At 42.1% G+C, this 27,504-nt stretch overlaps 1 protein-coding gene across 1 annotated transcript in view; it reads left to right on the top strand.

Moving 5' to 3' along the window:
- The window catches only part of SLC22A3 (solute carrier family 22 member 3), an 88,833-nt gene that overhangs the window by 34,347 nt on the left and 26,982 nt on the right, over positions 1-27,504 (top strand). Inside the window, exons 2-5 of the mRNA XM_082729504.1 lie at positions 8,123-8,226; positions 10,401-10,555; positions 12,270-12,438; positions 13,351-13,468. Of these exons, the coding sequence (XP_082585630.1) occupies positions 8,123-8,226; positions 10,401-10,555; positions 12,270-12,438; positions 13,351-13,468 (546 nt within the window). The remainder of the gene's footprint in view (positions 1-8,122; positions 8,227-10,400; positions 10,556-12,269; positions 12,439-13,350; positions 13,469-27,504) is intronic.

Below are 27,504 nucleotides of genomic sequence, written 5' to 3'. Positions count from 1 at the left end.
TCTCCCCGGGTGTGTGTCTGTGTCTGCTTTCTCTCTGTATAAGAACACCAGTCACGGATTAGGGCCCTCCTCATCTAGTATGACGTCATTCTAACTAATTACATCTGCAAAGAGGTCATATTCTGAAGATCTAGACAGACAACAATTAGGGAGAGGCACTATTCAATCCAATATAATATGCAAAATATGCAAAGATTAACTGTCCCCCAGCCGCTATTTACATAGCTGAGAACCTTGACACCCGTGGGTTCCCATCGTGGCTACTCATTAGACTAGATTCCCACTGAATTGGTCTGGAGGGGGCTTAGACATTGTTTTCAGTTATCCCAGTGGTTCTAATGAACAGCTTGGAAAACCGTATCTTAAAACCACAAGGAATGTCATTTACTAATTTTTTATCATTATCATTATATCATTATATCCCTATCATTATCATTATCATTAGATCCCATTATATCCCTAATCCTAATGTAATTGGTAACGTTTATCAGACATTTAATATATCTCAGCACTGAGTAAAGTACTCTATTTTATTTCAAAGACATCGTCATTCCAATCCTTACCCTCATTTTATAGATGGCAACACAGAAGGTCAAAGAGGTTGGGGCTAGCAGTGGTGGACAACCAGATGGCTGACCCCAGCCTTGTGGCTCCTCTGCTCTTAGATGTGCACAAATGCAGAGACTTTCATCGTCCTCTGGTCTTAGATATCCTAGGTGATGTACAGAAATCATAAAACACTTTAAGATGAGTAACTGCACATCTTCTCTACAAAGAAATAAAATGGTTTGAGCTTCTAAGATTGGAGAGTGAGTGGCGGAGCATAACTTAATAAACCACCAGGAACTATTACTATTAGAGTAATTTCAGTTTTGCATTTTTCTTTATTTCACAAGCCCAGACAAAAAGCCATGCACTTAAAGAACATCTTTCCATTATAATTTGAGGTTATCTGGTTAGCTATACCTGAAGGCATGGCTACTGTCACTCTTAGAGGACAGCTTAGGTGACAGCCTGTATGAGCCTCTTCTCATATATGGTGCCTCTTCATGCCAGGTGATGTGACATGCCAGGTGTTCTAGGTGACTGTGGCAGATGTTAGCTTTCCTCTCCTGGTCTTGCTCTCATCTTCCTGGAATCTTGTGCTGTCTTGGAGCCAGAACATCTGCTCTGGGCTTTTCCATTTGCAACGTTGCAGATTCTTCCTCTGTCCTCTGGAACTTCCTCCTCCCTCTGTTCTGAAATCTCTTGATGTCTCTGGTTTCCTGAGAAAGAAACTTTCCCACTCCTGGGATTCGCAGGGCATTCCCTGTTGGGTGGAGGCAGTTCCTCAGCTTCAAATTGAAGCTTGACACTCCCAAGTGCTGTAAGCAGACCCAAACCTATTGACATTCATGCTTCTGTGCCTTGGGCTGCCCATCACTCTGCTCGAGTACCTTCCCCCTTCCCCTTTTTTCCGTCTAAGTCCAGCTCATTATTAAAGAATCTGATTATATCCCATCTTCTTCATGTATCTGACTGCTTTGGACCCACCAGTCATTTCTTTTTCTGAGCCTCTCCTGCATTTTATAGTTAATCCCTTTCAGCAACACATTTGCCTCACATACGTTGACCTTGGCTGTCTGAACTACGTAATATAGGAATGCAAGCTGGTGCAACCACTCTGGAAAACAGTAGGGAGGTTCCTCAAAAAGTTGAAAATAGAACTACCCTATGACCCAGCAACCACACTACTGGATATTTACACCAAAGACACAAAGGCAGTGATCCGAAGGGGACGTGCACCCAAATATTTGTAGCAGCAATGTCCACAATAGCCAAACTGTGGAAAGAACCTAGATGTCCATCAGCAGATGACTGGATCAAGAAGATGTGATATATATACACAATGGAATACTATGCAGCCATCAAAAGAAATGAAATCTGGCCATTTGCAACAATGAATGGAACTAGAGGGTATTATGCTGAGCAAAATAAGTCAATCAGAGAAAGAAAATTATCCTATGATCTCCCTGATATGAAGAATTTGAGAGGCAATGTGGGGCGTTTGGGGGGTAGGGAAGGGAAAAATGAAACCGGAGGGAGACAAACCATAAGAGACTCTTAATGTTACAAAACAAACTGAGGGTTGCTCGAGGGGAGGGGGTAGAGAGAGGGTAGTTGGGTTATGGATATTGGGGAGGGTATGTGCTGTGGGTCTCCCTCCTGGATGTACGAGTAAGAGCCAAAACCAAGCCCCTGAATCCTTGCGTCTGCTGTGTTGGTCCCTGTACTGGAAACACAAGCGTGTGTTTGTGTGTGTACGCATTTCCTTACATGTACATAATTCCAGCTAGTTTATTGTGTTTTGATGGATAGCATGCTCCCAGTCATAAAGCCAGAAACCAGGCTGGGTATTTCAGGCCGGAAGGGATTTAGGAAAAGAGAGAGAGAGAGAGAAGAAAAAAAAAAGATGCCCATGTAAGTAATCAGATCATGTTAAAGAAATTTTAATTATGACTAGAATTACTAACAATAACCTTTCCCCTCATGGAAGCCCAGCCCACATCATTTTCTTTATGATGACAATAAATTTTAACCATTATTAGGCTCTGTTATGGTGGCTTGGTGTTGACTAGCAATGAAACCTTCCCGTGGAGATAGATGCATAATTGGCCAATGCTAAATGTAGCCTGGGGCACCCTGTACCTGACATCAAACCAAAGGCACACATGCAGATTTGAACACTGATGAAGAGTTCAATGGCCACTAATTTCGAACTGAAAGTTGATTGGGAATGGTTTGATTAAGAGCTCTTCCTTAGAAGATAGGAACAAAGGCATATATGTCTGGTCATTTGAAGTCAGAGACATCCCTTTCTCTCTCCCACAGCAGTATGAACAGCTCATGAGGACTGTTCCTCATGGATATGACTAGACTCAGATAATGTGTTGTCCTCTAGCCTTAGACCCTCTTACCTGACAGTTTGTCCCATAGACATCTGTGGAAAAGCCAGCCTCTGTGTCCCCTCTCTGTGGCTTAAGGAGTAGGCACGCCCCTTCCAGAGTTTCTAAGTTTTTTTCACACCTGCATTATTTTTACCTTGCATATTACCTTTGACCTTTGTATACTGGAGATATTCTGGTGCTCTAGTCTTAAGGATAATCTGAAAATCAAAACTTTAACATGTATCTAACAGTAACTTGTTCCAGCATTTTATCATTATAGCTCAAATTAACATAATGTCTGCTTGGATTGTAACAACTGGGAAAAGCAGAGAAATACCCCTGGTTAGAAGCCTTTCAAAAGTATCTCATTAGGCTGGAGTTGTGCTTTCTGTAAAGGGAAGCAGTGTAATCCTTCCGGCATTACATGAAGAGTTATTTGAGTGTTTTATCCGATGGGCTTTCTGCTTATGCCAAGCAGAGTAATTTCTTTTGTGTAAAAGTGATTTTGAAGATTAGGAATGAACAGAATGGATACACATGGATTTATGACTATTTAAAAATAGTTTTTAGATGTCTTTGCATGTACACACTTAAAAAATAAAAAGGAGAGATCTCACTTTTTTTCTTGATAAATTGCCTTAAGAGAAAGACACAAATGCTTGTGTCCTTGATTGAGACTTTGGTGAGTCTGACAAGAGGTTGGTGTTAGGTCTCTCTGGGAACTACAACAAACCTTTAGTACCTTATTACAGGAAAAAATCCTTAGCCTATGAAGCTCGTGGTCTTCATTGCCTGTTAACCTCTCTTTAAACATGAAAACTTATCACAGACCCAGAGCTATTGCCATAGCAGGCAGTGAGCTCAAAGCTGATTAGAAATGCCAGACCCAAGAGGCAGTGGGTCTCCCTCCCGGATGTACGAGTAAGAGCCAAAACCAAGCCCCTGAATCCTTGCGTCTGCTGTGTTGGTCCCTGTACTGGAAACACAAGCGTGTGTTTGTGTGTGTACGCATTTCCTTACATGTACATAATTCCAGCTAGTTTATTTTGTTTTGATGGATAGCATGCTCCCAGTCATAAAGCCAGAAACCAGGCTGGGTATTTCAGGCCGGAAGGGATTTAGGAAAAGGATCTGGATTTGCGTTGTTTTGGAAGGCTGGTAAAGCACGGAGGAGGGATCAAGAAGGACAGCACCTGCAGAGCCCTTGCCCTGCCCTCGCCCTGTTACCCCGGGCATTACAGAGCCAGCATCCCTTTGCTCTCATGTGGATGGGGAGTGGTTAGAAACGCTGACTGACCTCTATAGCCACTGGCCGCTGTTGTCACTGCCACTATTAGAGCTGGAACTGCTACCACATCCAGAAGCAGAAGCACCACTACCTCCTTCTTGTTTTCTGATCTTGCACTTAGTCTCCCCTCCCCACCTAGCAGAACCTAAATAGAACCTTGCAGGCAAGGGATTCTGGGAAACGTAGTTTCCACACCTCCAGCCCCTGGGCTGCAGAACAAAACACAGAGAGCTGACAGTATGTAGCCCAAATGGCATCGTAGTAGTCTAGATATTATTATTGCAGAACTTTAGCCACTTGGACATTTATTTTCAGTTAAAACATGAAAAATATTTATTTTAATATGAAGTATAAAAAATTCTTTTTGACAGTTTCTCTTATGGGAGAATGAAAAAGATAATCAGCTTTATGTTAAAGAATATTTTGTGTATTTAAAGACTATGGGAGGGATAGTCTAACTCATACAATTCAAGAGCAGCTGAACAAATGCACTGAAAGGATAGCTTTTGCTGGGCTTCGCTAGGTCATCCGTGAAAAGCTTTCCTGCCTCCCCGGCTAATCTGAAGTCCAGCTGGAGGAGGCAAATTCTGCTCTTTGGGAATTTCTGTTTGACACTGGCTGCTACTTTTCTGAAGCAAAATGTTTTCTCTGGCAGTTAAATTGCCTGTTTGGTTTCTGAGATGTGATATACTTTTATTCTTAGTGCATTTTTTTTAATTCTTAGTGCATTCTTTCGTGTGTTTGTTTTTATGAAGTTTGTATCTTAATTCCAGTGTAGTTAACAAACAGTGTAATGTTACTGTCCGGTAGACAATATGATGGCTCAGCAGCTCCATACGTCCCTGGAACTCAACATAACAGGTGCTCTCCTTCATCCCCATCACTTATTTCCCCCATCCCTCCACCCATCTCCCCTCTGGTAACCACCGGTTTGTTGTCTAGAGTTAAGAGTTTGTTTCTTGGTTTGTCTCTCTCTCCCCCCTGTTTCTCTCTCTCTCTCTTTTTGTTTTGTTTCTTAAATTCCATATATGAGTAAAATCACGAGGCATTTGTTTTTCTCTGATTGACTTATTTTGCTTACCATTATACTCTCTAACTCCATCCATGTTGTTGCAAATGGCAAGATTTCATTCTTTTTTATGGCTGCATAATATTCCATTGTGTGTGGATACCACATCTTGTTTATCCATTCATCTATCAGTGGACTTGGGCTGCTTCCATAGTTTGGCTATTATAAATAATGCTGCAATAAACATTGGGGTTTATATATACTTTTCAATTAGTGTTTTTGGATTTTTGGGGTAGATACACAGTAGTGAATTACTGGATGAAAAGGTAATTCTACTTTTAACTTTTTGAGGAACCTCCACACTCCTTTCCACAGTGGCTGCACCAGTTTGCATTCCCACCAAGAGGGTTCCTTTTTTCTTTACACCTTTGCCAACACTTGTTTCTTGTGTTTTTGATTTTAGCCATTCTGACAGGTGTGAGGGGATATGTCATTGTGGTTTTAAATTGCATTTCCCTGATGATGAGTGATGTTAAACATCTTTTCATGTGTCTGTTGGTCATCTGGATGTCTTCTTTATTTATTTATTTATTTTGGATGTGTGTTCATGTCTTCTGCTCATTTTTATAATTTTTAAAATTTTTTAAAAGATTTATCTATCTGAGAGAGAGAGAGCGTGCTCAGGGGAAGGGGCAGAGGGATAGAGAGATGCAGACTTTCCTCTGACTGTGGAGCCTGATGTGGGGCTCAATCCCACAATCCTGACATCCTGATCTCAGCTGAAGTCAAACACTTAACGGACGGATGCACCCACGTGCCCCCCATGTCTTCTGCTCATTTTTAAATTGGATTATTTATTCTTGGGTTTTAAGTTTTATAAGTTTTATGTATGTATATTTTGGGTATTAACCCTTTATCGGATATGTCATTTGCAAATATCTTCTCCCATTCTGTAAGTTGCTTTTTAGTTTTGTTGATTGTTTCCTTTGCTGTGCAGAAGCTTGTTATTTTGATGAAATCCCAACAGTTTATTTTTGCTTGTATTTCTCTTGCCTCAGGAGACACATCTACAAAAATATTGCTATAGCCAATGTCAGAGAAATTACTGCCTGTGTTTTCTTCTAGAATTTTTATGGTTTCAGGCCTCACGTTTAGGTCCTTAATCCATTTTTAGTTTATTTTTGTATATGGTGTAAAAAAGCCATCCAGTTTCATTCTTTGGTGTGTGGCTGTCCTCTAATTGCATTCTCTGTACATTTAATTCCAATGGGAAATTATTTCAGATAATTAATCATCTGCAAGTTTACTTAAAATAAAACTGTTGTGTCCTGAGAAAGTAGTACCTAAATGAATGATAAAAACTCCTTTAAATCACCACAGTTCCTACTAACGTGTGTATATGTAAATCTTTTTGACTTTTTTAATCTCTGTAAGTCTTTCCAGCAACTCTGTGAGGTAGGCTAGCTACTCATGCTCCTGATTTTTTCCAGCTCTGTTAAGTGACAGATCATTAACCATAAAACCAAGACAAGAAGTTGGGTTCCATAAGTAAGTGTGACAGTTTGCTAATGAATGTGAATTTACTAAAGGTCTTCAAGCTGGGGCAAGCTTGCCATTTGAAGGTACACAAAGACAGTCACAGGGTGGAGCGTCAGGGTACTTTGAAGCGAGTCCATTGCCAAGAGCCTCAGCTCCTATAGGTCCAAAATGGATCTTCCTGAGTACAATGAAGATACAGGTCCTTTTTCCTAATGAGCTTCTCCTACTTTGCTAAAGGAATCCTACCTCTCTCCTGCCCCTCTGTGATGCACCAACCTGAGGTTTAAAAACCTGTGGGGAACCAAACAACAGGACAGTTTGGACTGTTGGTTTGGGTACTAAGAAGGTAAAGAAGAAAGTAAATTGCCTTAGTATTTGATGAGACAACTTTTTGTAAGTGTGGTGGCTTCCTTTTCCTTCCATGTAGCAAAATTATAGGAGAACTTAAATGGCCTGTTAGTTAACAGAAAAGTAAAACTGATTTTGATGAGAGATTGCTGTGTGAGTCTCAGCATGTACCTGAGAAGGAGCCAGAAGAACTGAATGATGTTGCTTTAACTAAACTCTCACCATTCTCATTAATTTACTTATACAAACAAGTTTTTCTGGCACACACATTTTTAAAAATGAAAAAAGGGAACAGAATTGGTGTTGAGCTTTAAGTGGTTCTGGTAATAAACAGTGTCCCTCTGCAGATTACATGAACTAGCTGGAAAACCCCAGCTTTTCTTAACATTCTTCTAGAAATACAGAGGTACATTTCCAATAAAATGTTATTCCCATACAATAAATGTTTTTTAAAATTCCTCATATTTTGTGTTTTCATCCATTGTGGCCTAATAACTGTAATTATAACCCAATGAGAAAGGATGCAGATATTTAGAGACAGTGTCACAGGGAAAATTTTTTAATTGAATGTCAATTTATGTACATAATTTTTACGCACAGAAGTATTTATTTACCTCACCATTAATGCCATACACATTAATGCAAAATACAATAAAACATGTTCTACTTATAATATTAGGATGTAAGTATGTGGGAACAAAAATAAGAATTCAAAGAGAAAAAATAATTGACTTCAGATTGAGAATATTGAATAGCTTGCTTTTATGGGGTGATGGTGGCTGGCTAACGGCTCCAGTATTTAGACTGTTGGATACAGTGAGTTACATCTTTGGCTGTTATTGAAACTGACAAAACATTTATATATCAATATAAGAATATGCATGTGATACATTTAAAGTTTTAAGGAGTGTTTGGGCAAATGTTTAATGATCGTTGACTGAGACAGAAGATCGGGTGTCTTGAGGATAAGCAGGGTCACGTATCTCCTGTGTATTTGCTTTGTTTTCCCAGTTTGACCTCGTGTGTGGCAATGCTTGGATGCTGGACCTCACACAAGCCATCCTAAACCTGGGCTTCTTGGCTGGAGCCTTCACCTTGGGCTATGCTGCAGACAGGTAGGCGCAGGTGTGATAGCCATCGACAGCACTAGAACATGATGCACACGTGTGGCGGTGGAAATGTTTGATGTTAACCATTAGAAAACAATTTCTGCTAAACTTGGAAAAAGTCTTAATTTTACTACTTGGGACATTCATGCTGATTTGGTTGGACTAATTCTCTCCTGTTCAGCTCCATCTCCTCACTCCTTGAACTGCACAAAAGGATGGGGCTGCTTCCGGTGGGACTGCACGCATCGGAATGGAAACCCACACTGGAAAGGCAGTCGCTTCATCGTGGGGCAGATGCTGGCTGGCCAAACCCTGGAGAGTCGATTCTGTGTGCTTCCAGTCTGGTTGTGGCCTGATTAATTTAGCCAAAGTCTGCCCCTTCCAAATACGTTTTACTTAATGTTTTTTTCAAAGAAATCCCTGTATTTTATTCTACAAGTGAAACAAGTTAACACGTTAAAAACCCTACGAAAAGAGTTTTTCCAAAGACCATTAAAAGAATTTTATCTATCATTTAATATTCGTAAATATACCGGTAATGGCAGACAAGGTAAGTGTGTATACTGAGGATAGTCATGCTTTTTATTCAAATATTCCTGTTTGAAACATTATTGATGTTGGTTATTTTCTTCATTCCATTCCTTTATGCCAATTCTAACTATGAAAATATGGGCAGTAGCTTATTCCTTCTATGTCCCTTAGGACAGGAGTAGGAAGCTTTGGCTATTGGCCGTGTCTGGCTGATTGTCGCTCCGGTCAGGCTAGCCCAGCCCAGGTGGGTCCTTGTGGCTATGCTCGCGGGGCGCAGTGCTGAGGGTATGTCTTGGAGAACTGCCGACTGCTATTAATTAGCTCATTGGAGACAATAAAAATGCCCCAAATGCTTCAGCCAATAGATGGTCTGCGTGTCACCAGACCGGGACTTCAGAGCGGGTCGAAGCCTTGGTTTCTTTCTCTGCTCCTTCATCAGTTTTCTCTTGCAGCCCCTGACCCTCTCTTCTGCATGTCACTTTCTCCTTCTCTCCTTCTCTCTCTCTTCTTTCTCCTGCTTCTCTCTCACAATCAGCAGACATATTCTCCAGAGAAAAGTGACTCAATTAAAGGAAGGAGGGCTTTTCCCACCTGTGTCCCAGCAGGGGACTGAGTGGCTGTCCTCAGAGATGACTCAGCGCTTTGGAGAGGAGGACAGTCCCATGGATGAGTTTGCCTCACCGCCGGCCAGCCATCCGTCGGCTCCTTCTCTTCTTCAGGTCGTTGAAGGAAAGGACAAGAAACAATTTAATAGACCACATAGCTAGGAGAGGACAGTGTAGGAAGGACAGACGGTGAATTTCAAAACCTAGATAAACCAGGACTACTTCTGTCTCCACTCCGCTGACCAAAGCAAGATGCTGCATATGTGAACTTGGTGGGAATTTCTATGGGAAAAATTTTTTTTCAAATCTCTGAAAGGTCGTGGATAACAGACTTCCACCAGCCAATAATTTGGCACAACTATACCGAACCACTTAATATCAGAATCCCAGAATATGGCCCATAATGATCTGTGCCCCTTGTCTATGCTTCTAACCATAGTTATGTAAATGGTGAGGATAAAATGCCAAACTTAAGAAGAGCTCCCATTGTTCGTGAAGTTCGTAGTTTGTAAGGAGCTAGACATCAGCATCTCATTTGAGCCTCTACACCCTCATTGTAGAAGGGGGTGGGGGGGGCAACCCACAAGCAAACAAACAAAATCTGAGTCTTGGATTGCTGAAGACATGGACCCAAGGTTGCAGGGCTGGCTGTTGACTGAGCCAAAACGGAAGCCTGGGCCTGGAGCCTTCTCCCTTTCCCCTTCCCACCCCACTCACAAAAATGCTATAAAGTGTTCAGGCTGTGCCACTGGGGGCACTGGACGTGATGGAGAGCGGCATCTTTGTGGAAACTGCAATCCCGAAGATTGCATTCTGTGCCTTACATTTTGTCATGTCATTTCAGACACACGTGTTCTTATTTGCCCTGGTTTTGCTATAAAATAGAACGTAGAATTTTCAATAATCCTGTACCTGGCAGTAATGCAGTCTTAAAAACGAAATTTTTGTACTTAAACCTCTTTTCACAACTTTCTAATGATAGTCTTTCTCATTGTGTCGAAGGAAACGTTGAAGGTGACTTCTTCCTCTCTCTTTCTCAAAAAGGTACGGCAGACTAGTCATTTACCTAATCTCCTGTTTCGGTGTCGGCGTCACTGGTGTTGTGGTGGCATTTGCACCCAATTTCCCTGTGTTTGTGGTCTTCCGCTTCCTACAAGGTGTGTTTGGAAAAGGGACATGGATGACCTGCTACGTGATTGGTAAGACATTGCTACGCCTCTGTGTCTCTGTGACAGCCAGGGGCAGGTGGTGCTGGCCAGTCAGCCCTCCTGGGGCTCGTATGTGGAGGCTTGGCGGCTGCCACTGTAATGATCTCTGCAGATAAGAAGGTGTGGGGGTGAGATTCTGACTCTTGGGAAACTAAACACCACCTTGCCAAATATGGAATATCACAAAGTACTTGGGTGAACCAACCACTTTCTAGCATGGCCGTACCACTAACACCTTACTGCTTTGCTTCATTAGAGTTCAATTTTTATAAAAACTTCAGTGGTTCTTAAAACACTTTTAATATGCATTTTCTGTGTATTTCTGTGATAGGGTTTGAGATGACATTCCTGTGTTCTCAGATACTATTTCTTAATTCTACTCCTTTTGCTCAAGTGGAGAACTTGTTACCGTGAAGGAGATCTGACCTAAAAACGTAACTAGAAAGTTTGACCTTCAGGGTATGAAAGAAAGAAAAACTTTCCGTTGCTCTTTGCTCATTTTACTGAGAAAAGTCCTGGCTGCTACTTTGCTTCTGTCTCTGGGGAGGTTCAGGACCAGCTACCTGCTCTGAGGGTCACGGCGGATTTGTGAGTAGGGAGATGCAAACGCTTGTTTTTGATTATTGCTCCAGATCGTTAGGCTTCTAGTCCCTTTCATTACTGCTAGACAGTTCATCCCCAAGCAGTGCCCACTTTGGGGACCCTCTGAAGATCTTTTCATGGGGAAGGAGAGAGAGTGCTGGGCGGTTGCCTATCGCCGGCTGGGGCAGAAGGGATAACTTTGGAATGTGAAGTATTTTTAAGGAAATTTTAAAAGTTGTGATCTTAGGGCACCACTAAGGTAGCACATCCCAGGATTGTCAGAATAGAATGAATGACAGATACAAAAGGATGAGTTTGGGGGGAAAGAGGGGGAGAAGGTATGCAGTAAAATCCCCCCATGTGATTTTTATTTTTTTATTTTTTTATTTTTTTATTTTTTTATTTTTTTTTTTAAAGATTTTATTTATTTATTTGCCAGAGAGAGAGTGAGCGAGAGCGAGCACAGGCAGACAGAGTGGAAGGCAGAGTCAGAGGGAGAAGCAGGCTCCTGCGGAGGGCAAGGAGCCCGATGTGGGACTCGATCCCAGGACGCTGGGATCATGACCTGAGCCGAAGGCAGCTGCTTAACCAACTGAGCCACCCAGGCGTCCCCCCCCATGTGATTTTTAAAGAAATATCACATAAATGGAAAGTCCAGTGCTGTGGGGAGAATTATCATTTAATAGAAACTATGTGGTGATCTTGAAAAAAATTATTTGTAGGATTATAATGCTCAAAAATGCTTACAAATAATCTCCTAAGGAGACTACAATAGGAAAATCTTTAGAACTACTGTGATAGAAAGCTAGCCAGTTGATTCCAGTTTTGTGTTGATAAAATAGTCATCACTTACGCTTTCCTAAAATCAACACATATGTTCTTTGTATACCCAGAAGAGTGCTGGCCTGGGTATGTGGGATGAGCGTGGCACCTGCTCGCCTATAACTGGCAGAGGAGAGAGGGAGCAGAAAGCATAGTGCCAGCACGTATGGAAGCCGTGGTACCTTTCAGAGTTTGGTAGCATTCTAGCAATACCAATGGATATGACAGATGTAATGTCTCTGTTTGTTTATTTTGGAGCTGGTCTTCAGCTTCCCTAACCTCTGTGTTTGTTTTCCTTCAGTAACAGAAATAGTAGGTTCAAAGCAAAGGAGAATTGTGGGAATAGTGGTCCAAATGTTCTTCACCCTTGGAATCATAATTCTCCCTGGAATTGCCTACTTTATCCCAAATTGGCAAGGGATCCAGCTAGCCATAACGCTGCCCAGCTTTCTCTTCCTCCTTTATTACTGGTAAAGTGGTTTTGGTCATTATTGAACTTATTCTTATTCCAAAGAATTGTAGAGTCTGCACTTCTGAACCACCATGAAAATGAAAGCAACTAAGATTTCCTAATATCTCCAGAGTGACTATGGGCTTTGAGTATTTCTAGAGAATTGAGAATTTATAGAGATTATTATTTGACTCATAGTTGTTATTAAAATAAATTAACAAAGTATCCAAGCAGAAAACCTAAATAAAGTGTTAATTATATTTTGTTATCTTGTAATATCTTCTTGAACACTGTAAGGCAACATACCATATCTGCCAATATTTCAACATGCAGATTAAATGCAATGAAATTTATTTGCCTCTCTCTGTGTTCTATTGAGCATATTGGTATTATTTGGGAATCTTCTGAGGAATATGAAAATGTTAAGAGCATAAGAAAATTAAGCTATCAGAAAACTACAGGTTATATGCATTTGACTCTTATTGTAGTGAATGTATTTTGATCATTCCTTTAATTTAATTTTAATATATAGGGCAACCAGTTTACATGAATTGGGTCTTCATCTTTTCCTAAATGCTCATTAAATCCCAGCTCTTTTCGTAATGTATAATCAAGGACACTTTATTATACATTATACAGTATAATCAAGGACACTTGATTATACATTATACATTTCATAATGTATAATCAAGGACAATGCAATATTGATTATTTTTATTACGACCAATGATTCAGTTATCAAGTGAGCATTTTTCCCTTCCATTATAAAATTTTTTAGATAATTTATGTTGCAGAGAGTTTATTCTAAACTCTCAGAATCTCCTAAACTTATACCTAATCACAAGATCCATTTTGATAGAGAAATTCAAGCCATTAACTTTTAGGTGTTGAAATTACTAGATAAAACTCAAAAAAGTTCTCTTCTTGCCAGGGTGGTCCCTGAGTCTCCCCGCTGGCTGATTACACGGAAGAAAGGAGATAAAGCATTAAAAATCCTGAGGAGCATTGCCAAGTGCAACGGGAAATATCTCTCACCAAATTACTCAGAGGTAATCTTACTTATTACTAGTAAGAAGCATTATTAAAGTGGGTGAATTGATTTGTCTCTAATGTACATATTATCAAAGAGCTGATTAAGTCATTTTTAGTTTGGCTTTAAAAAGGGAGAAAAGAAAAACCTTTGGGAAGAATCACAAGGTGCATTAAAGAAGACATGGTTGTGAAATTGTGATAGCACCAGAATGAAGGCCAGCTGGTCCCTTGGTCCATTTTTCAGTAGTTGCACCACGTTCCTTGGATAATTACACTTACTGTGTATTTACTTGCTGTGGCCCGATACTGTGAAGTCATTCATTCATCTTAATTTACACAAACTATACATCTTTTCTTGACATTCAGGGTAGTCTAAAGATTTGTCTTTAAATGTAATCTTGGAAATACTATTTGTTTGAATGAAAGCACGAGCAATAATGTAACATTCAGCCTTCAGACTCCCACGTGCTGCTGGTCTACCTTCCCCACCTCCCTCCTTTTCTTCCTCTATTTTTTTCTTCTTTTTCCCAGCAAAGGCTTTTTTGATGTTTCTGTACCACTACACTAAGAGAAATGAGGGACTCAAGTTCATTCTTTGCTCTTGGGAAGATTTGCTATGCCTTTGAAGACAGAGATATATCTGAGGCCACACCTGAATAATTAGAGAATAATATATAAAAATATATGGCAGTGCTTTCCTGGAAAAACAAAGTAACAGAAGGATTATTATAAAATGAATATTAGAGAACAGTTTTTGGAAGATTGAATCTTTGATGAAAACCTTGAAGAATGTTAGGTTGCTAACATCAGTTGTTTTTTTTTTAACCACTCAGCTGATTTTGATAGAACATTCTGATAAAAAAATAATAATAAATAGCTTTGTTAGTTTTCATGTCATATCCCCAACCTCCCAGAACTTGGCCAGAGAGATTTGGATTTCTACCTTTTTCCTTCATTCTTACATTCAGTGGCAAGCGGTAACCTCTGTATTTACAGAGGTTTCAACTAATCAGTTGACATTGGATTATAAGGATATGCCTTGGGGTTTGCAGATCATGAGTACACAATGCAGTAAAGGTAAAACATGATCTGTTTTACCATGAAGATGAGTCGATCCTTGTTCTTTGAGCATATTTAGGCTGTGGATTCCTTTTATGGAAAAAAATATCCTGCTGCCTTCTGCCCTGGTCTCATCACATTAACCTCGGTCTTCCCAACTGGATCCAATGTATGATAATCTGCACTCAGTTTCATGGTCAAATAAATATTTTTGCTTTTCGTTCAGCAGTATCCTGAAGACATTACACGCGTAATCCCAGAGCTAAGCATATGTCAGATCAACATCAAGGTTTTTTAAATAGAGAAAAAAACAGTGTGTGCTGGTGGCTTAGGAAGGCAAATAAATACCACTTAACTAGGCATGTGGGGTGTTGTCGTGAGTACTGCTGAGTGGTCACAGGATGAGTCCCAGAAGCAGCTGCTCTTACGGCCCCAGGTGTCTGGTTCAACGCTGCTCCCCGCCACCCACAGACCCACTTCTAATTCACAAGCACTCTAGAGACATTTCAGCGGGGAAGCAGTTCAAGGTGCGACCTGGTTGTGCTCGTGAAAGATCATGGAACCTATGGCCTCCAAGACATGTTAACTCTGGTTTTAAGCAGTTAAGTGATCCCCATTTGAAAGTCCGGTTTGAAGTCAGACATGAGTTTCTCTTGGGAGTTCAGTACCCAAGCCACCACTATGCCTGTTGATGGTGTACTGGGATGGGCTGATAAACCTCTGGGCTCTAGTCGGTAGGTTCCTGTTCTTTTCTTTTCCTTGCAACCTTGGGGGTAAAGAATGTTAGAGTTTCTTTTTGGCTTTTTTCTGTAGACTTTTCTGCAGTCTAAATTGGGGTTAATTTTATCCTTAAGATCCTTTAACATGACCCTCTGTCTCTTGTGTTCCCTGACAGTCGGCAGGTAGATGTAGAGGAAAATCAGGCTTAGATGCGATCCTCTAGGTAATCCTCCTTCGTAACTGACTTCGTACATTTCCGTTAAGAAACATCTCATGTCTTCCCGTCTCTTCTTCTGCGGTGGAAGCTGCCGTGGATCATTGTTGCCTGTGTTTATTAATTCATCAGAGGTTGCAAATGACAATATTGATAATATTCCCATTTTATCATTATGTCTTCATCTGTTACTGGAATACGTACATAAAGACTAACTTCTCCCATCATTTGTTTGGTCACTCTGAGCTACAGTTCTTACAGGAAAGGCAGGATACATGTGTAATTTCTTTTCAAAATAACGAGTTGGTTCCCTGCATTCTCCAATAGCAATCAGTGACTTGTGTGTTGTGGGTTTTTTTGATGCCTCCCTCTGAATGTCTGGATTTAAACCTATAATTCACTCACAGGTTTTGTTATTATCTTTATTGCTGCTCAAATTGCCCCATTTTTGGACTCCTCTTTAATGGTTCTGGGGTCCTTCTGTCACACCCCTAGGAGTTCCAGAATGCTTCTTTGCTTCTTTAGCACGATGATATTTTTCCAGGCTTATCTTGTAGGGTCTTACTCTTGAAATCACCTACTTCTCAAAGGGTGCTTTGAGTTTTGGACCGATCCATCTTCAACTTTTTAAACTGTAGAACATAAGCAGAAAAGCCAAGTATTATCTTCACAAAGAGAAGGAATTAACATTTCAGTTTAAAACTCCTTGCTAATAGCGGAAGTCAGTCAAATTATAGGCTAAACCATGATTTTCTATTTCAGAGATCCCAGTGTTCCCACAAAGAATAATAATGTGCAAATTACCTCTTTACATTACTCAGGAGTACTGACCAATAGTGCAGGCTTTGTACCCCAAGGCCAAAATCAGTCCTATTATGACTTCTGCATGCCACTATCAATTACTCACTTTTGGTGACTCAACTAACTAATTGACCACATCAGTGTTAGGGTCGTCTTGAAACCTTGTGTCTATATAGTCCCTTCAAACCTTCTGCATCCTTTGCTGCCTTAGCTGGTACCCCCGCTTCTGGATATAACCTTGAGGGCTCCCATGCTCAAGGCTAATTATCCAGTGCTCTGCCTTCACGTGTCATAGAACCTCTTTTCAATAAATCGTGACTTTTGAGAGAAGTTATTATCGTGTAAGTTACCACATCCTGCCAGATCGGTCCAAATCCCTCCTCATCCTACGTGTTGATCACCACATCACAGATTGCCGTGAGGCCAGAAGGAAGTGGAAAGGATTTGCTTGATGCACGTGGGAGGCCTGGCAGTGATGCTGTCTTCCTTAGCCACCTCCCAACCCCAGGCTGTTCCATCCCTGATACCAGTGATCCTCATCTATTTCAGGATGTTTAAATTGACTAGCTTAAATTGATGCTCTGTATTACAGAAGAGAACCTAAATTCACCACAATCTAGGGCTACACCGGTCCCCTGGGCTTTGTGAATAGGAGGAGGATATGGGAAGAAATAGGTATGATGGATTTCATTGCAACATTCAACCAGGTGGGTTATTCTGAGGGTTGGCCGCCCAGCAAATAATTTCAGTTATATTTCATATGGACGTTACTCGTTTCATGGGCGAATAAACTCTGGATGTCTGTCTCACTGGTCTCTAGGCTTCCATTTGCCAAAATTCCCAGCTAGCTTCCAACTTGGTTAAAGCCACAGCTAGAAGCTAGAAACACAGGTGATGAGAACGTCAGGCTCTCTGAATATACCAACAGTGCAACTATTATTCCCTGATGAGAAAAGTCCAAAAATGTAAAATCAATGCAAATGAGGCAGGTGGGTAGAACTTAGAGAAAGTTGAAGAAATACAGAAAAATGGAAAGAATCAAAGTGTATAGAAACTGGAAAGAATCGAAGGGTGGGCTGAGTGTCACACACTAGGCAGTGACCCAGTGCAGAAGGACACTTAGCTCAGATACGTGCATGGGCGCCTTTGCAATGTTTAAGGCACACTTGAAAAATAAAGGCAAACTATTAGCAGGTCAACTGTCCTTACAGCTCAGGCACAACTGTAGCACAGCAGTGTGTCCTGAGGCCTACGGAGCATCACAGGCATCCTCTGACCCAGGGAGCATGTTGGGCATAGCCCTGTTTCCTGCCCTGGTGGTCCCCGCAGATTTGCTCATAAGGTAAAGTTCTTACATGTTGCAGTTAAGTTTCTCTTTAGCATCAGTTTGACGTACTTCCTCCCTGTTACCTGGAGTGCGCTGGTTCTTGCCTCACACCTAGCAAGTTACCGATCAGTCCGACTTTGCACGCTCACCCGGCGCCGTGTATACGATTGAACAATGCATCGCATGATGATGCTGGTCTGAAGAGACAGCATTGCCCTAAAAACTGAATGTGTATTTCTCAAAGTAGATGAGAAAGTGGGCAAGTATTGAAGAGTGCTCGGGCTTTTGATCGTAGTAGACTAGATCTCCGGGTAAGTAGTGGAGAGCTGGGGTTGTTGCTCAAGGACCTTTCCTTATCATGAAGTGGTGCTTGTTCCCAGATCTTCAGCCCTTTTTGTAGGAGGATCCCACACCCCCTCTCGTGGCCATGGGACTCACAGCAGTGCGCCTCTGTGGGCACGTGGATTTTCCCCACTGAGTCAGGCTCAGCCGTCTGACTTGCTGGTCTGAGGCACCAGTTCAGAGCAGAAGCTGTAAAGGCCTCATGTGTTTCTGACGCTCTCTTGCCCTTTCCATCTCCCACAAGAATAGCATACCTAAATTGGTGGTGTTCCTTCAGTGTGGGTCTCAGAATGAGAAGAGCCACAACTTGGAACGGAGCTGCAGAAGCTGACCTAGAGCGGCCACTTGGAATGTGTCCAAGAAATAACTGTTTTCTCAGTAAACTACAGTCTGCGAAATGTGTCTCAGTGTGTTTCGGAGATTGGAGGGTGTTGGTCTTTGTGGCCAAAGCTAACTAATATAGAGCTAACAGCATTGCGTCAATTGCCAGGGTAGGGTTTAGTGATTCGACACATTTTTAGTTGTTGAGGTGACCGAGGAAGGGGCTTGTTTAGGTTATTGTTTGAAATATTCGTGTCCTCCCCCTCATTTCCATTGGATGAAAATGCTTCGGGGTTCCTTTGATATCGGGCATGCCGGTGGGACTTGCTTTGATCCCATGGTGGGTAGAAAGTATGTCCTGCCCTTTGACTTTGAGCTTGACCATGTGAGTTGCTTTGGCTGTTGGTAGATTATCACCAGACGTGCTGCAGTAGAATCTTGAAATGTTCTGTGTGGTTGGGCTTGGTCTCTGTGCTTTAGCCATCACCATGAGAAGAATATTCCCAGGCTTGTCTCCCGGCCCCAGAGGAGGCTGAGAGGCGTCCGGAGTAGAGCTTGTTTAGCAAAACTTCCCCAAACCTACATCAGCTGTCTCTCAGCCAACCCATAAACATATGAGTGAAATGAATGCTTATTACTTTATGTCACTAAGCTTGATGGTTGTTCTGCAGCATTATTTAACCAATATACGGGTTAAATAGCTTTTGTCACTTACAGACCCAGGTTATACAACTACATAGGTAGTAACTGTGGCTTGGTTTTGCTTTCATTTTTTTCTAAAGGATTTTAAAAAGCCCTTATCCTATATAGACCCCTCTCCTCCCCTACTCCTCCACTTCTTTTCTTCGTGTGGGATATGTTCATGGAAAAGAGTATGTTGCAGCTCTCGTTAACAAGGAGCCTCTAGCAGCCTAGAACTGAGTGTGTCCATATTTGTTCGTGGTATTGTTTTCCTCTGTTGGCCCAACAAACCTATAAGGCTTGACCATAATTTCCCTATTTTAATGATATGCCGATATAGTTTTGTTCATAGTTAGTCTGCAACTTATTAACATATAAGTACTGGGTGTTATATTGGTAGCCAGTCATGCATAAACACACACCCGTCGGTGGTTTCCCTGGTGGCACGTTTAGGGAACATCAAGAACGGACATTTGCGCTTTCTGATCCCAAGGGGTCATCACTGATGATCCCACTGTTAGATAAATATATAAGAAATAGAAAATAGAAAAAGATTAAAACTTCATTAGGGAGTGTTAGGTTAAGTTTTAGATTGCCTCACTTACCAGAGAGACGTCCAACTCCTAATCACTGCCATCTTTATTGTATGGTAATGAATTGTCATGCTGACACCGATATGTCTACAGAGAGGGACTTTCCAGCTTTGGGAATGTCTGCTTATGAGAGTTCCTTTCAGGGGGGGATTTTATAAACACAATTTTTGTTCTTCCAAAGAAGGAACCACACCATGATTCTGGCTGTCATGAAACCCGTGTGGGGTATGGTTTTCAGTCCTGTTATTGTGCTGTCTTTGTGAACGCTGTATTTAATGGTCATCCAAGGCTTGGGATGGAATACTGTCTTCACTTAATTCATTTCAAAAGATCCAGAAAACGTAACTTAATCCCAAGCAGTGCCCCAGGGGGGCTCTAGTCCAGTTCCCGTTGTCAAGAGACAGAAAGGTGTGAGTCTAGAAACTAGTGAAGGATATTGGACAGAAAGTCACTGGAAACTCATACACTGCTTTCCCTTAATAGGATTAAAACTTCGTTCTTTGACATCACAGAGAATAAATGGTGCTAATCCACCCAACAAAGCCATGATCCTCAAAAATGACATGCAAAAGTTGTTACTGTCTAATGCATGCTACCACATTAGCTTTCATTTAAAATATTCTTGAATGCTTAAAAACGACAGGACATGGGGCACCTGGGTGGCTCAGTTGGTTAAATGTCTGACTCTTGATTTCAGCTCAGGGTTGTCAGATCGAGCCCCATGCCAGGCTCCGCACTCAGAGCCAAGTCTGCTTGGGATTCTCTCTCTTCCTCTCCCTCTGCCCCTACCCCTACTCATGCACATGCACATGCTCTCTCTCTCTCATAAATAAATAAATAAAATATTTTTAAAAATGACAGGACACTTTATATAGCTAAAACGGACCTTTGGAACTGAGAGTTAGTAGTTTTGTACCTAAATACGTTTTCACAAATATCCCGAGTTCTACAAATGGCCTATACTTAAATGGGTTGTTTATTTATTTCCTACACCTTAACCTAAAAAAAAAAATACAATATTGCATGAAAAGGGGAAATGCTGCTTCAAGAAAAATTCTACATGAAAAGAGAAATAGTGCTACATTTAAAAAGCCAAAAAAATAGTACTGATGGACTTTTGAATCCAGAGTCAGCCCCTTTCCCAAGCTGGTGATTAAATGATAAATTCCTTTCACTAAAGGGAATTCTGCCTAAAATCTTCCTGGTCAGTAGACTCTCATTTAACCCATACAGGGGAGGGGAGGATGTTCCAGAGCGTCATGTGGCTTTAACTGAACTAGGAATCCAAGTGACCTATGTTTGCGGAATGAGATTACAGCCTTGGAGCCGGCGAGGCAGGTTTTCAGGACACCTCCCCCAGGAGCAGCATCTCGAGTGAGGAACCCGGGGGAGACAGGGCCTTCCTCCTCTACCAGTCCCTCTCACCAATGCTCTTAAAATAATTGGGCCATTTACCTTTGTCAGAATCTTAGCTACTTCATCTAAATACAAGTTAAAGCTTGAAAAACATCCATCAGAAGTGTGAGAGGAAACACGCCGTGTTACTGTGGCACACACTCCGTGTGCTCAACGCCACCCATCCGTCTGGGTGTTCGATGACCCGTCACTCATGCGTGATGGGATCTACAGAACCCTGGACCCTGGACTCAGGTGGTGACTCGTAGGGTGACCAGCTGTACCCATGTGCCCAGAGCTGGCGGGATTCCTGGGAAGTGAGAGTTTCAGAGCTGAATCTGAGGAAGTCTCCGGCAAACTGGGACAAACTGGTCAGGCCTCGCCTTCCAGGCTGTGCTCAGCAGAAGTCACCAAGGTTTACACTGGTGAGCTCAGATTTGCCTGTCTGCCCGCGGACTCTGATGCCTGTGAGGGATTCGTGGTCTCACTAGAGACTGGGCTCTGTTTACTCGTCCGACTGGTCCCAAAGGGTGACTCAGGCCGTCCCACCTGGGGCCTCTGTCTTCCCACCCCCTCATCAATCCCTAGTTTCGTTTCATTTCTTTTTCTTTTTCTTTTTTTTTTTTTTTAACTTTTATCGCCTTTATTTGAAGACCCAATGTGAAATGATATTCCTTTAAAAAAAAAATCTTTATTGACATCTGATAAACACAAAACACACACACATATTTGATTTATTCAACTTGCTCACTCCCCAGCTTCTATGCTAGTTCTTTTTATTTTTTTAAGACTTTATTTATTTATTCGACAGACAGAGATCACAAGTAGGCAGAGAGGCAGACAGAGAGAGCTCCCCGCCGAGCAGAGAGCCCAATGTGGGGCTCCATCCCAGCACCCTGGGGTCATGACCTGAGCCGAAGGCAGAGGCTTTAACCCACTGAGCCACCTAGGCGCCCCTCTATTCTAGTTCTTAATCTGGTCCTGAACCCTCGCTTGTGGGACTGGGGCCCTGTCCCCTCTTAATTTCTGCCCTTCTTTCTCCTGAAAATAGGATCCTAGCGCTTTTCCCTTAACTCGTCCGCTGTCTAGAAGCTAGATGCCGCACTCTGTTGATGACTGGTACTTGTTCTTTCTAGAGACTGCTGCTCCTAAGAACCCCTTCTCCAGATGTGTCCCAGACCACGGACAGGAGTGCTGGCCCATAGACAACCTGCTTTTGACCTCCCCTGCACTGGCCTCTCCACCTACAGGCCCTAGTCCCATTCGTGGCCAGGTGCAGAGCCACAGCCCCTTCCATCCGCACTTGACCTGGTGCCCCTACTGCTGAGATTCCAGCAAACTTTCCAAGCAAGGCTGTATGGATGATGGTACTGGGGGAGAGCTCTGAGATTTACCAGGTGACATTCAGAGTCATTCAACTAGCCATTCATTAGTTATGTAATCTGGGAATCATGGACTCCTCCCTTTTTCCTTCTCAAAAGCTGACCCTTGCCTTTAAGAGCAATGGTCCGCCCCTTCTAGCCCCAGCACCCTGTGGGATGCAGAGGAGTGTTTGCCTCCTTCTGTCTAGCCCAAACCCTGGTGGCATTACAAACAAAATTAATTAAAATACAAAACAAGAGGAATGAGCCACACAGGCTTATTCTGTTCTGTTAATATTGGTAGCTCTCTTCTGTGGGCATTGTGACAATGCCTCCTTCAATTATTTTAATTCTGGTTCTCTCTCTCATAGAATAGGGGAGTGGGTTTGCTTTTTTCTTTTTCTTTTTTCCAGCATTTGCCAAGAGAATGGCCCTCTAATACCGTCTTTGAAATGTTCACGCTCTGTGTGAGAGAGAAAGATGGTCAGCTTTTCCAAGTGTTTTGTTCCTGTGCCATTTGGCCCTTTCTTGTGTTTTTGGCAAAATCAGTTTCTGCAATCCAAATTGCTGTGCTTCCCTGCTGTGAATAAATGAGAAAATACTAGCTCTTTGTGAGCGCGTTCCCTGCTGTGGAGGCGATGATGGATACAATGTCCAGAACCCTGCGTATCCAGCTCCTGGCAGGAATTCCCAGGCGTTATTCCGAATCCAGAGCTGCCGTTACCATGACAAAACTGCTTGCTCGATCTTCGTCCCACCAGGAAAATCGCCCTTGTTTATGAAATAATCCTAAGACAAGTGATGCAGACTGGGGAGCAGGTGAAATCATTTAAATTCTGCAAGGCCAAGTTGATTGCTGCTGCACACGGATGTGCTCCGTTGCTGCAGATAACCACAGCAGGAAATTGTGCTGAATAGTAAAGGAGAGAGCACACCAAGATCCCTTTGTTTCTGTCCCTCGAGGTCCCATCCAGGAAGATGTTAACAAAGATATCAGGTCCTAGATTTTTTCATGGGACAAGTCCTCCTCTTCCTGAGAGGGCACCCAGATGGCCCGATGATGAACACTGGTCATGTTGCCATGGCAACACTCCTTCATGTGGTGCAGATGCGAAGGGAACTAGGTCCACACACTCCAGAGGTGGCTAGATGTCTTGTTTTGGGACAAATAATACGGACCTGTGCTGTTTTCTCTTTTTCTTTGAATTTGGTGCTATTGAAGGGGGACCTGATTGAGAAGAAGCCTTCCTTCCGCATGTGGCGAATGCACTCCTCTTAAGGGGTCTAGACGGAGGAGGACCAAGAGTGTGGAGAAGCCTTTATGTCCTTCTCAGGAGACAGACATGGGGAATGTTGGGGGAAATGGCCAACCAAAGCCACTTCCTCTGCTAGAGGAAGCTTTCCTATTAAAAGCAAAACTTTGTCACTTTCCCTAGTAATGGGCATAGAGGGTGACCAGATAGAATACCTTGATAAGCAGGGTGGCTAACACACTCCTGTCACCCAGCAGCTGTAACTTTAGCCCCACGGTTGATGGGATAAACGTAAGGCAGTCTGTCCCAATGGGTCACAGGTCCTTGGGGACCATGGAGTTATCGCAAAAGTCCTCAAACCATTTGCAACCAAGCCTTATCTGTAGAGTGAGTTAATATATCTTAGGTAAATATGTATGATTTTTTCAGAATGAAAGTGGTTGTGATTGTTGTTAATAACTGATGAGTTGAAAGGTGTTATTAAGTTTATAATAAATGTATGTTATTATGTGGTCTCAATGAACAGAAATTTTTTAAAGATTTAATCTATTTATTTGGCAGAGATCACATGTAGGCAGAGAGGCAGGCGAGGGGGGGAGTAGGAAGCAGGCTCCCCACTGAGCAGAGAGCCCGATGTGGGGCTCGATCCCAGGACTCTGAGATCATGACCTGAGCCGAAGGCAGAGGCTTTAACCCACTGAGCCACCCAGGCGCCCCATCAATGAACAGAAATTTAAAAGCACGGTTCCTGTCATTTGGACAAAACTGTTATATTGTTTGGTATTAGCCAGGAGTCTTCATACTCAAGAAGGAGAGGAGTCACGGATCTGTCATCACAGGATTAGTCTTCATCTGTTAAACAACCGTTGCCTGATCTCTCAGTTAAAGTTATACGATGTTCTCAGGAAAAGCCAAAGGACCTCTTCACAAACAGAGTTCTTGACAGCTTCCAAGATTTGTTAACTTTTTGATTCAATAAAGTGGACATCTAGGTTCTTTCCATAGTTTGGCTATTGTGGACATTGCTGCTATAAACATTCGGGTGCACGTGCCCCTTTGGATCACTACGTTTGTATCTTTAGGGTAAATACCCAATAGTGCAATTGCTGCGTCATAGGGCAGTTCTATTTTCAACATTTTGAGGAACCTCCATGCTGTTTTCCAGAGTGGCTGCACCAGCTTGCATTCCCACCAACAGTGTAGGAGGGTTCCCCTTTCTCCGCATCCTGAACTAAAGTTCATTATATTCTGCTCTTTCACTGGTCCTATGGACAAGCTCTACATGCTAAGTAGGAAGAATTGAGTAACTGGGTGTACAGTTGCCTTACTACCTCTTGAAGGTGAATCCTTGTTTTCTTCCATTTCCAAACCAATACACCACTAAGGGTCTAGATCTTGAGGAAGACTGAGGAAGGCGTCTTGAATGAATGCGCAGCATGATTACTTTTATGGCACAGAGTGCAATAGAGTTTAAGTACTTAGCCTCATGTTTTGATCCATCTGTGTAGTGTCTAGGATTAAATAGTTGTGTTTGAGAACTTAGAGAAATTTTGCTAAAGGTAATTGAAGCATTCACTCTGCCAGTTAATGACAGTTTGTGTGCTGTATTGATACAGGCCGCTCTAAAATTAGCAGGGGACAGACTTTTTGATGGCAGCTGAGTGAACTGGAGGGTCTACTTCATGTAGTATTTTTTTTTTTTTTTACCTATGTTTCTTCCTATGTTCTGTAAATTATTTGGTAGGCTTTGTTCCCTAAAAATAACCAGCTTCTTCAATTCAACAAGTTCATTGATCATTTCAGTGAAAATATTTTTCACATTACAAAGTGAATCACAGAATATTGTACTTGGTACTCATATATTTAGAAAAATCATTTAAGGTTAACTGACGTGAAGCTGGCTCAGAAATAAAGGGGCACCTACTCACCTGGTGTAGCAGGTGATTTGTACATCCATTTCATTTTCATTTGTACATGCATTAGTTAGCAAACAGCTACTGAGTGCTGTGTTCAAAACATCTGCCTTTTAAACAATCTCTGTATAATATTCATTTTCAAAAATGTCTCTTGACATGCATTGAAGATGCTTTGTATTTTTTCCGATTCTTTGTCATTGCTTTTCTTTTTCTTTTTTCTTTTTTGAACTGTACTCAGTTTCCTCTACTAGTTCCCTGTCTGTTCAGCTATACTCACCTTCATGATATAGGAAAGAGCTAAATCAAAGTTCTTACCATTTAAAGTTGAAGATCAGCTGGGATCTCATATGCCGAGTTTGGAAACCATTTCCGTGTGTTTTTGTTTTGATTGCATTTGTTTCTAAGTGGAAAGGTATTCTAGGGGCACCCGGGTAACTCAGTGGGCTAAGCCTTTGCCTTCGGCTCAGGTCATGATCCCGGGGTCCTGGGATCGAGCCCCAAATTGAGCTCTCTGCTCAGCAGGGAGCCTGCTTCTCTCTCTCTGTCTCTCTCTGCCTCCCTCTCTGCCTATTTGTGACCTCTGTCAAATAAATAAATAAAATCTTAAAAAAAAAAAAAGGTATTCTAACTGGATCTCAATCAGTATATCTGTTAATGATGAAAACTAACATCTATTTGTTGAGATATAAAAAGCAATTCATAAGTCAAAATTAGGGTTAAAAGTGAACACAGCCCAACATTAATGCACCTTACTATGGCCCAGAGTCAAGCCACGAGACTGAACATGCTTCACTCCCGAAATCCTCCAGAAACAGAATTCCAGGGATGGCTGGTGCCCCCTGCTCATGGCTCAGACAGAGAAGCATCTTATCCCTCGCTAAAGGCTCTTCTGTCTTGAACAATAAAGGGCCTACCAATGAGAAATAAGTAACTGTGTGCAAAAATATTTTGCAGATCAATAAAAGGGAGCCACTTGCAAATTGCAGAACACACCACGGATCGTGATGTTTATTAAGGTGCATTTCAACTAGTCTTTTAACTGTTCAGTTGTACTAGACTTTCATCAGAGAAGCTTCTTAGCATTCCCCAATGCGAGCAAATAAACATGAAACTAAGGATTTTCTGGGATATAGAAGGAAGCCAAAATCTGGACAGTTGGGAAATGTGGAAGCTCTGAAAATGGACGAAATTCCAGCGCGGCCTCAACGTGACTGGAGATTGGTTTGGTTATTGCCATTTCTCTTTGAGCGCAGCGTTGACTTAATCGTGCCTCTCTGCGCATGGCACAGCCATGACTGGGCCGTGCAAGGGTCCTCTGGTGTCTCATTTTACTTTCCCTTTCTCCTCTCTCCCCATGTCCACTCTCAACAGGTTTCCAACAGAATGTGTTTGATGTGTGCCCTTTGATATTTATGTGCCCTTAAAAACTAGAAGCTGTTGCGTGTGTGTTTAGGCGACATAGCTAGAGCTGTGCTGCTCTAGACCTTGCTTTATTTCTTTTTCATGCAGCAGGACATTTTAAAGCATATTGATCCAATTACATCCAGTCAAAATACCTTTCTACCATCTTGCTCACATGTGAGAGCTGTGTGGTTTTCAACAGTATCATCTGCTGTGTTTCGTGTCCCCATCCTGCTAATGAGAAGCAGGTGGGTTGTTTTCCAGTCATTGTCATACGTGTCCCCTTGGAACCTTTGTGAGGTTCCTCATGGAGTTTAAGACCTTGAAGTGGAGCTGTTGGGTCCTGGGATGCGTGCAGGCTTTGTGCCCTGAGTAATGCCACAGTGTTTTCTGTGTCCGCCCACTGAGTGTCCCGTTGGTCCACACATTTGGTGTTTTCTGATTTTCTATTGGGCCAGCCTCCTGAGTGTTTTAAGTTGCACATCTCTGGTTACCAGTGAAATTCAGCATATCTCCGTGCATGTGGCTTTGCTGTTTGGGTTCCTTCTCTGTGGATGGCCGTGCCGTACCCTCGCCCACGTGTATTGGATTTTATGGAATCTGTCTCCTTCCATTTATAAAACGCCTTTCATGTGTTGAATACCACCCCCTTGTTGGTTCTAGACATTG

Source organism: Mustela nivalis (genome assembly GCF_964662115.1).
Source record: "Mustela nivalis genome assembly, chromosome: 5".
Classification (NCBI taxonomy): Eukaryota; Metazoa; Chordata; class Mammalia; order Carnivora; family Mustelidae; genus Mustela; species Mustela nivalis.
Note: the sequence above shows the minus strand (reverse complement) of the source record. Positions and strands in the feature narration are given on the sequence as shown.